The 9529-nt window shown below is 57.1% G+C and overlaps 1 protein-coding gene across 7 annotated transcripts; it reads right to left on the bottom strand.

Annotated features, from left to right (window-relative positions):
- Positions 1-336: 336 nt before the first annotated feature.
- PIANP (PILR alpha associated neural protein) lies at positions 337-8935 on the bottom strand. 7 transcript variants are annotated; one of them, XM_037988369.2, is made up of 8 exons: positions 8719-8935; positions 6448-6531; positions 6167-6226; positions 5408-5913; positions 4570-4651; positions 3558-3779; positions 937-1009; positions 337-587 (listed from the first exon to the last, which is right to left on the bottom strand). In XM_037988369.2, the coding sequence occupies exons 3-7, from the start codon at positions 6181-6183 to the stop codon at positions 976-978; spliced, it is 861 nt and encodes a 286-aa protein (XP_037844297.1). In that variant the 5' UTR covers positions 6184-6226; positions 6448-6531; positions 8719-8935; the 3' UTR covers positions 337-587; positions 937-975. The 7 variants fall into 7 exon arrangements, with proteins under 7 accessions (XP_037844297.1, XP_007965582.1, XP_007965584.1 ...); XM_007967391.3 differs by lacking the exon at positions 6448-6531; XM_007967393.3 differs by lacking the exons at positions 6448-6531; positions 8719-8935 and adding an exon at positions 8240-8361.
- Positions 8936-9529: the final 594 nt, after the last annotated feature.

Consider the following 9529-nt stretch of genomic DNA (forward strand, 5'->3'; position numbering starts at 1 on the left):
GTGATGTGTGACCTCGAAGAACCTTCCAGTTCCCAAAAGGGCAGCATGGCCATTGTTTTGTTCTTGGTTAGCGACTCTGCTGCAGGTTTCTGAGGACCTCCCAAAGACCCACAGTCTCTGTTTCAACTACAGGAGAGAGAAAAGTTAGGGTTTGTTCCTCAGGGCCTCATGACTCTTCATGGCTAACATGACAGTGCAATATCGTTTGGGAGAATTATTTTAGTACAGTTCAGTGTCTGGAACAGTCTTCTTCCTCCTCTGTCTCTCCTGCCATCTGACTTTCCATGGGGAAAGGAGGACATTTAGGGAGAGGGAACAGGTGAGGATTCCAGTATCTTGCTGGTGTATTTTAATTTATTTAAATTTAGAGAAACAGCGGTCTAATCAGGCAGTAATTAATTCCCTCTTCATTGGGGCCTTCATGTGTGCCTTTTGCATATGGATGAGCCACGGGTCACACTGTCCCTTTGAAGAGAGATCCTTGCTGAAGGTGAGAGCCCAGTGTGCTCTCCGGCACTTGAGCTCCTTCCCCTTCTGTGCCAATGCTTCTCTTTTCTCCCCACCCTCACCTGACAAGGACTAGATTCCTGTGGGGAAAGAAGGAAAGGTTAATGAAGCTTCCTATCCCACCCTCCTTGGATCTGGATCCCTCCCTCATGGCCCACAGCATATACCATCCATGCCTCATCCTGTACCCTCAGGTTTCATCCAGCCCGCTCCCTCCCATCAGCCGCCTGCTGGGATATCTTCATGCCCCAATGAGTTGACTCCTCAGAAGCTTGTTTGCCTGGCACCTCTGCTTTGAGTTGGTTCATCAATCCTTGGCCCCGCTCTGCTTCTTTCCTCTGTAGCAGTCCTTTCCTTAGGGAGTGTGACGCCCTGAATGCACACACTGCTGTAGTCCTGACACATACGCTGCCTCCTCCTGGCACTCACCATTCTGTGCTGCACAGGCTCAGCTCCACTTCCCTCAGCTCACAGTACAGCTCCCAACACCTCAAGCACACACCTACCGACACAGAGACATTCCTATCCTAGCTTGAAAGATAAATGCATGGGGGCATATCCAGTCTAGGGCAGCCCGGGCCACCCTTTTGTACACTACAACATCCCTATCCTCCCTGAGGCCACCCCATTTCCAGGGAGCAAGTGGGGCACAGATTGGGGGAGGGGGGAGAGATGGGACCTGGGTGGTTACCATAGCAATAGAGCCTAGCAACAGCTGAGAGGCTGATGTGTGGGTTTTCACAGGGCTGTTACAAGAGCCAAACCTAGAATTGGGGACTCAGAGGTGACTGATCTCAACTGGGCAGCCTGCATTCCCTCCCCAAACACACCCCTTGATCCTACCCCCACACCCCTGCAGTGCCTCTCTCTGAGAGGGCAGAGTAGGGAAAGCTAATGAGTTAACCACAGGGCTTCTGATTCTGCACAGCTTTTGGGGGGCAGCTGTGGGTGGGGGCAGGTTAGGGAGCAAAGCTGAAAATAAACCAAGCAGGGCAGCTTCTTTCAGATGGCTCCCTCTCATCTTTTCTCCATTGCTCCATTTTTCTCTTCTCTTTTCCCCATTCTCCCTCCATCTGTCTTATCAGCTCTCTCTTCCACCTTGATCCACCTCCTATCCTTCCATGTAACTTTCCTTTTCTTCTGTCTCCCTTCTTTTGGTCTTTCTTGACCCTCCCTGGCAAGGAACAAGTGAGCCACGATTTCTATTCTAGTTTCTCTTGTGCGACTGCCCGTCAGAACGGCTCCCTTCCATTTTGTCCCGAGTTAAAGCCCCAGTTGGCTCCCAGCTCCAGGTCAGAGAAGGGAAGGTGACTTAGGTCTAGAGGGGGTCCCCACCTCATCCTGTACCTCCTCCTGGCTGTTCACCCCCTCTCCTCCTTTCTATGGGGGTCAGAAGGCAGAACCAGGGGACTTGAGTATCTTGCAAAGGCTTTATTTGAAAATTTTGAAACTTACATCCCACAGTAATTCAAGATGATCAACCACAAGAAGAAGGAGATAATACAAAAATATATATCACAGCATAGGAGCCAGGGAAGAGGGGAAGGAGGAAGGTGGAAAACCAGTGAGAAGGAGGGAAGAACCTGAGGAGGGGGAAAGGGCAGGGAGGCAAAAGGAAGGAGAGTGGAAGGAAGGAGGAAAGAAAGGAGGGGATAGGAGGGAGTCCGGGAAGAGAAGGGGTAGATTTGGAGGCAGAGCTCCTGATGGCCTTGAACCAGCTGACTCCGGTCCCTGGCAGCCTCGGTGGAGTTAGGGAGGCCCAAAGGCAGGCTGGGAAGGGAGGACTGGCTCAGGGGGCTCTGAAGTCCAGAAAACGGCACACACACAGACAGCCAAGACGACAAGACAAAAGGGACCGTAGGAGAAAGGGAAGGGCAAACGGGAGTCCCTTTCTCATGTAGTGCAGCAGGCGACTCCCCAAAACCCATCTGTCAGAAAACAGATTTTAGCAGTGGGGTGGGGGTGAAGTCTGGGGCCTCACTACCCCCATTCCCAAGGGGGAGCCCTCAGGGTGATGCCGGCACCCTTGGAGTGGGATGGGGAGACAGAGAAACAAATGGTGAGGAATGGGACGAGACCATGACAGAGGAGGGCACAAAGAGCCCCCAGCTCACCTCCCACCCACCTCTGGAGCAGCATGCAGGGGCTGCGGAAACGAGGTGAGTGGGTGTTCATGAGGGAGAGCGTGAGCACGCCGCACAACACCACAACATCAGGCCGGGAAATGCATGAGAGGTAAAGTGTGCAGGAAACACTGACCACCGAGTGAGCTGAGCACAGAATGTGGGAAGGAAAAGTGCAAATGTGAGACGAGAGAACATGAGAGTCAGCTGAGCGGAGCAGTGTGGACAGGGAGAGGGTGCAGGAGCATGTGCAAATGGCCTGTGAAGGTGGAGGTGAGTGCGCAAGGCTTTCATGTGAGTGCACAAGGGTGGGGACAGGGACCCGAAGTCACAGATATGTGAGGCCCCCACCTGCAGGAGGGCGAGCAGATAGGATTGCCTGTGGGGCTGGGGAGTGTTCCGGGGTGGTGTGCAAGGGCAGGAGCCAGGAGCCCCTGTGGCCCCAGCTCCCCACAGCTGCCCCACCCTCAGTGGGATGGGGGCTGTGCCGGCCCCTTGGCCTCCTGCTTGGCTGCACCCCAACATTGGGGGGCATCACAGATTCACCAGGGGAATCCTGAGAGGAAGAGGGAAAGGGCACAGTCAGGAACCAAGGGGTAGGCCAGACTAGAAGGGAAGTTCAAGACAAAGAGAGGGAATCAAGGTTAAGAGGGCAGAGTTGTCTTAGACAAGGTGGCACGAGAAAAAACCAAAGAGGGCAGAGTTGGAGTTATGGGCAGCAGAGAATAAGACACAGATCCTGAGAGACTGGGAGAAGGACGGCTGCCTCCCAGAGAGGAGCTGGTCCAGCCCCTTTGGGAGGGCCAGGAGCTGTGGGAGGCCACATCTGCCTCCTCACCACCCACCCAGAGGGCACCCCCACCCCAGCTCTGAAGACTTAAGTTGCCTTCCCTCTTTGCCCTCCCATCCCATTGCCCCTGCCCTCACCGGTTCAACTGGAAGGCTGGAGCCCCCTTGGGGTGGGGCATCCCAGGCCGGGGTCCCCCTCGGGGCTCCTCATGGTCAGGGGTGGGGGTAGGCGAGTCCCCGAAGGCCCCCAGCACAGTGACTCCGGCTGGGGACAGGTCTGTCAGCGGCTGCTGGCTCTCCTCTTGCCTCAGGGCACCTTGCTGCCCTGAGGGTCTGCGCCGCTTCTGGCTGCGGTCCCAGCTGGGGCATGGAGGGAAAGAGGTTCTCTTGCACACTCAAGTAGCCCCCATCCTGGGCCTGCACCAGTGGTCACCCCCAGCCTTGCCCAGTCACTCCCAACATCTTACAGCAGAGAAACTGGCCAAAACAGTTCCCTCTACTAAATCCCCTTGGACTCTCTGCCCATAAAACCACTTCCCCTGCCCTCTGGGGGGGGCTTGGAAATCTAAACCTCCTTACCCTCTAAACCTGATCCAGATCCACAGAATTAGTATCCCCTCCCCACCACCATAGTGTCCTCCCCTCTGCATGCCCAGAAGAGTCATTTCTCTCCTCGGCAGACAACTGGCAGGTTTAGTTCTAGTTCAAAGCAAGCTAATGACTTGGACACCTGAGTCTAATGATTCAGTAAAGTGTGAAGGACTGAGTGATGCATTATTAAATGTGTGCAAGAAAGCTCTGGATTTTCTCACTCCCCCCAGGCAACCCTAAGAAGGGCTCTGCAGACTGGATCAGCTTTCTCTGTCTTGGAGGAAATAGGGGCAAGGGAGGCCCACCAAAGCCCCGAATGCACAGAAATAATTCCCCTGCCTTCCCTTATCCTTGTATTTCCCTGGGAGACAGAATCTGCCCTGATTTCTCACCGTCTTCCCCCAGCCAAATCCTCATTATCTTTTCCCAAGTTCTTGTCTTCATCCAACATTTCCCACCCACCCCCCAGCAAAAGTGCTGCCCCTGCCCCTCCTGGCTAGAGCCTCAACTGCCAAACATTTCATCCCCATCTGCCAGCACCCTCCTCCTCTCAGCTTACCAGAACTTGAAGATGATGCCAGTGGCCACGAGAACAATGATGATGGAGATGGTAATTGTGACATAAAGCTGGGGGTCCACACCTGATTTGGGTGGGAAGAAAGTTTTAGGGAGCCCCGAGGTGGTAGGAGCCAAGAGGGGCTGGGGGCTCGGCTGTGGGCTGGAGTGGCATTGCTGTGTGGAGCCACGCTGCCAACTCTGTCTGCCCCTCTGGAGCCTCCCTCTTTATTGTTATCACAAGTGTTCCCCTGAGTTTTCAGCTCTTTTCCTCCACTTTCCCAAATGTATTTCACCAAATCCTGTGTGTATATGTGACGAGGATGAGGCCCTGTGATCAGAGAGAACCTACCGCTATGCCTAGAAACTATGGGGTGGAGATGTCCTAGTGTCTGCCGTGGCCCAACTCCCAAACCACGGGCCCTGTTCCTCTGTCAGCACTCCCTGAGCCAAGACATCTCCCGGGTAGTGCCCTTCATCCATGGCATTCTCTGCCCAGAATACTCCCACTCTGTTTTCAAGGGCCAGCTCAAATGTCAGTTCTCTGAAGGTGTCCTGATCCCCAAGCAGGAGGGGACTGTCACTTCTCTTTTTTCCTAAATCATGCTGCACGTGCCTCTATTGAAGCATTTATTACGTTGACTCCTCTCTGAGTACTTTCATATCTGTCTGCTCCAGTGGACCTGAACTCCGACAGGGTGTCTCTGTCGCTGCATCCTGTGCCAGTATAGTGCCTGACACATTTGTTGGAGGAGCTAACAGACAAGGCCTCTATTTCTGCCCCTTGGAGGCTTCACCCAGCCTCCCCATCCATCATATCCCTCCCAGCCTTTCCCACTCACCTTCCCCACGGCCCCCGAACAGGAACGGCCGCAGGGTGGCAGGTGCCTCTCCAAGGATAAGCCCATTTTCATCACCCCGCATGGAGTCTGAGTTGGGGTGTGGGGTTGCGAGCCCATGAGGGGCTGCAAAACCATAGTCCAGAAATCCAGGATTGGCAGAGTTGGGGTCCCCTCCATCCTCTCGAGACACGGTGGGACCCCACACAATAGCCCAGGGGTACTGGGATGAGGGCGGCCCCTCCTCAAAGCCTGATGGGGTGGCTGGGGGTGCAGTGCCAGGCAGGACTTGCCGACGAGATCTTGGGACCCGAGGGGATCGGCTTGGTGGAGGTGCCCGCTCCCACACGCACACATGACGTGGGGCCGAGGGGCCTCCCCGGGCACATGGGGGGCGGGCTGGGGCTGGTGGGGTTCGAGGGGAGGAGGAAGAGCCCTGAGCAGGCGGTGGGAGGGGCAGCAACAGCAGTGGCCAGAGAGGGAGGAGGTGGGACAGCAGCAGCGCAGGCCTGCAAGAAGGGAGAGAACGTGGCTGAGACAGAGGCCTACTGTGGGCCTACGTGTGGGAAGGACAGGCTCACACCAGAAACCTCCAGGTTTCCCTGTGAAAGCAGGTGGGCCTTGGGAAGATTCTCGCCTCATTTCCCATCTTCCAAGGGAGGATGGCCCTCAGGAGGGAAGGCCCTGGATGGGTCTAGGAAGGAAGGAGTCATGACCCCAGGGAATGTGGTCTCCAAGCTCCCTCTGCTGGGCCAAACTTACCACATCCTGGACTCCATGTCTGAGGTCTTCCTCAGCTGTGACCCAGATTTTCAGCCTTTACTGGGAGAAAAAGGGGGCCATCACACCCCAGCCCTGCCCTGTGTACTTCCCCAGCTAATTCATCCACCAATTCTACCCGCATCTGCCCTCCCAGGCCACCCAGCTGCCAGCTATGCTGCTGCACCCAGGATCCACTGCTTAGCATCCTTTTGGGGCAAAAACTGTAGCCTGGTTGCCTGACCAGACCCCAGCCCCATCTACAACTTCTCGGTCCCTATTACCTCTCCACCCCAGGGTCTACTCTGGCTTCTCTGGCTTCCTTTCTTCTCACTTCCTCTGCCCACAGCTCCAGGCTTTTCTTGGATCTTAATTTAGAGCCAAGAACCTTGTGATTCCTTGAGCACCTACCGCTAGGGAGGGAGTCTGAGGGTAGGGGGAGGGATGGGGAAGTCAATCCGAGCAAGCGAGTGAGTGTGTGTGCGTGCAGGGGGACCCTTCCAGCCCTCCTAGCCCTCCCACCCCACTGGCAGTGCCAGGCATTTGTCTTATGATTAGCCCCAGGAGTCTGCATCTTCAGGAGAAAGGAAGAGATGGAGGGATGGAAGGAAAGAAAGAGAGGTGAGTGGGAGAAAAACTACAGAATATAATTTTTGCTCTTAATGTTTAATCATCCAAGTGCATAGGTGCCCTCTGAAGGGAGGTGGAGTCAGGAAGAAACCACCCCCTCAAATGTGGCTCTCCTGGGTAAAGAATCCTGGGAAAATCGGGATGGTTGGTTTTGAAAGAGAAAGGGTATGTTCTCAGAGCTGAAGGTGGTGGATCCAGGAGGGGCAGCCTCCCCAGAGGGAGTAAGGACAGGACACCCGGTGTCCTCTAGATTCTGGGTCTAAATCTGCCCAATGGGCCGGATGCAGTGGCTCACGCCTGTAATCCCAGCACTTTGGGAGGCCAAAGCAGGTGGATCACCTGAGATCAGGAGTTTAAGACCAGCCTGGCCAACATAGTGAAACCCCGTGTCTACTAAAAATACAAAAATTAGCCAGGGGTGGTGGTGGGCGCCTGCAATCCCAGGTATTCAGAGGGCTAAGGCAGGAGAATCCCTTGAACCTGGGAGGCAGAGGTTGCAGTGAGCAGAGATCACGCCATTGCACTCCAGTCTGGGCAACAAGAGCAAGACTCCGACTCAAAAAATAAAATAAAAATAAATAATCTGCCCACTGAGTCTTCCCAGAGAACAACAGGGAAACAAGATGGGAAAGTCACGGGAAGGGAGTGGGGAAGTAGGCAGTGGGAGAGACGGGAAGGGGTGAAGGGCTGGGAGATGGAAGGGTGGTTAAGAGTGAGAGAGGAGAGAGGTGAAGAGGAAGCTGGCCTGGAGTGCAGGGTGAGAGAGAGCAGGCAGACCTGAAAAAGAGTGGACTGGGAAGAGAGGAGGAGAGTGGGTGCAGAAGACCCGAACTGTGGAGGATGCCGAAAGGAGGAAAGGATGAGAGAAAAGGTCAGGGAGGGGAAACGGAGAGGATGAAGGGGTCACAGGTGCAGGGGAAGAAGGGGCAGGAGGAGAAGGAGAGAGCGGTCCAGGCAGGACAGCCAGAGGAGTGGAGCGTAAGGGAATGGGAAAAAAGGAGAAAGAGCCCAGGATGGGGAGAAAGGAAGTGGGAAAGGAGAGAACATAAATGCTGAAGAAAAAATGACATGAGGAAGGGGCTGGGAAACGAGGCGGGAGCAGCAAAGATGGAGGAGTTGGGAATTGCTCCCTCAAATGTAAAGGGATATGGAGATACGGAAAGACATAGGGATAGGGGCATGGTGGGAAGAAGGGAGAGAGGGGAAGGGAAGAAAGCTAGAGGGAGGGAGCGAGGCGCGTAGAGCGAACCAGTGAAGCGGAGAAGGGCTCCCAGGTGCATCTGTGGCCAGCTGACTCCAAGACTATCGCCGCTCCGCCTGTGCATCCCCCCCAACCAGCGCCAACCCAGCCCCTGGGCCCCGCACAGCTTCAGCCGCCCCCTCCAGGAAGCCCGCAGTCCCCGGGCCGGCGCGCCACCCCCACCCCTCTCCCAGCTCCTCACCGACCTGTTGTGCGCAGGAGACGAGCTGGGGGTGGGGCGGGAGCCTCGGGGTGCGGGAGCCGGGCCCCAGCTCCAGCGTGGCCCCCATCCCACCCATCCCGCAGGCCCGCACTCTCCGCACAGGGCTGGAGAGTGGCGAGAGTCGGGGGAGACGAAGAAAAGGAGGTCGGCGAAGGGACTCCGAGGCAGGGAGCGCCGAGAGCGGACTGGGGACCCGAGGCAGGAGACTGCGCGGAGCCGCCCGCCGAGCCGAGGCTGGATGGAGGCAGCCGCGGGGACGGGGACGGCTGCGCCAGGGAGGGCGGGAGCGAGCCAGGACCGCAGAGGGATGGAGAGCCCTTCGGGGAAGGGGCGCTGGGAGGCTGGAGGCCTTGTCCCGGGCGAGGGACCGCGTCGGGAGGGGCAGGAGGCGAAGGGCGCGGAGCTGGGAAGGGCAGGGCCGGACTCCCCGCGGGTGGGGGCGTGGGGGTCCCTCTCACTCACCTGCATGGTTGGCGCGGCGGCGCGACGACTGCGGGCGCTCGGGGCTGAGCGGGGCTGGGGGGTCGCAGGAGCTGGCGGGGTGTAGGGCATGGTCGGGAGGTTTGGCCCGCGGCAGGGCGCTGGAGCGGGTTGGGGGCGGGCGCCCGGGGCGCGGGGCGGCGGCAGCGGGAGATGCTCGCCTCGGCTCTGCTCGGCTTGGCTCGGCTGGGCTCGGCGCGGCGGCTGGGACCGCTCCGTCTCCGCCTCCCCCTCCCGCCGGAGGCCACGCACGGTTTAACCCTCCTGCTGCCGCGCTGCAGGAGTCAAACCCGGCTATGTCCCAGGTGGAGGGCTGAAGAGGGTGGCGGGGTCCAGCGAACCTGGTTCCCTGGGTTCTGATGGCAGTCTCCTCACCTCCTTCACCCCAACTCCAGGGACACCCACGGTCGCCTCAATCAGTTTCTGAGATTCTGAGTCACTCAATGCTCTGCATTCCCAACTTTGTTCTTTTGTATTCTGTTTTGTAGAGATGGGGTCTCGCTGTGTTGCCCAGCCTGGTCTTGAACGCCTGGGCTCAAGCTATCCTTCCCGCTCAGCTTCCCGAAGTGCTGGGATTACAGTCACCACTGCCTGTCCCCCAACTTTGTTTTGTCCGCTGTGGAAGGTGCCCGAGGTCAAGGCTGGGGGCAAGGGGTGGAGGGAAGGACTGGGGAGGAAGGACTTTGCACCATCTTTGGATTATCCCCACAGCTTGATCCCCTATTTCACTCTGGCTCTGCTACCACGCATTAAGTGGGCTTTTCCAGCACTGGAATACCCAGACTCCGTACGG

Source organism: Chlorocebus sabaeus, chromosome 11 (assembly GCF_047675955.1).
Source record: "Chlorocebus sabaeus isolate Y175 chromosome 11, mChlSab1.0.hap1, whole genome shotgun sequence".
NCBI classification, from domain to species: domain Eukaryota; kingdom Metazoa; phylum Chordata; class Mammalia; order Primates; family Cercopithecidae; genus Chlorocebus; species Chlorocebus sabaeus.

What these genes read in the sequence shown, in the direction of transcription:
- PIANP (XM_007967391.3), bottom strand. An exon ending in GTTCGGGGGCCGTGGGGAAG is followed by an intron (nt 4,652 to 5,407) that starts GTGAGTGGGAAA and finishes CACCCAAATCAG; the next exon opens with GTGTGGACCCCCAGCTTTAT. An exon ending in GGCATCATCTTCAAGTTCTG is followed by an intron (nt 3,780 to 4,569) that starts GTAAGCTGAGAG and finishes TCCATGCCCCAG; the next exon opens with CTGGGACCGCAGCCAGAAGC.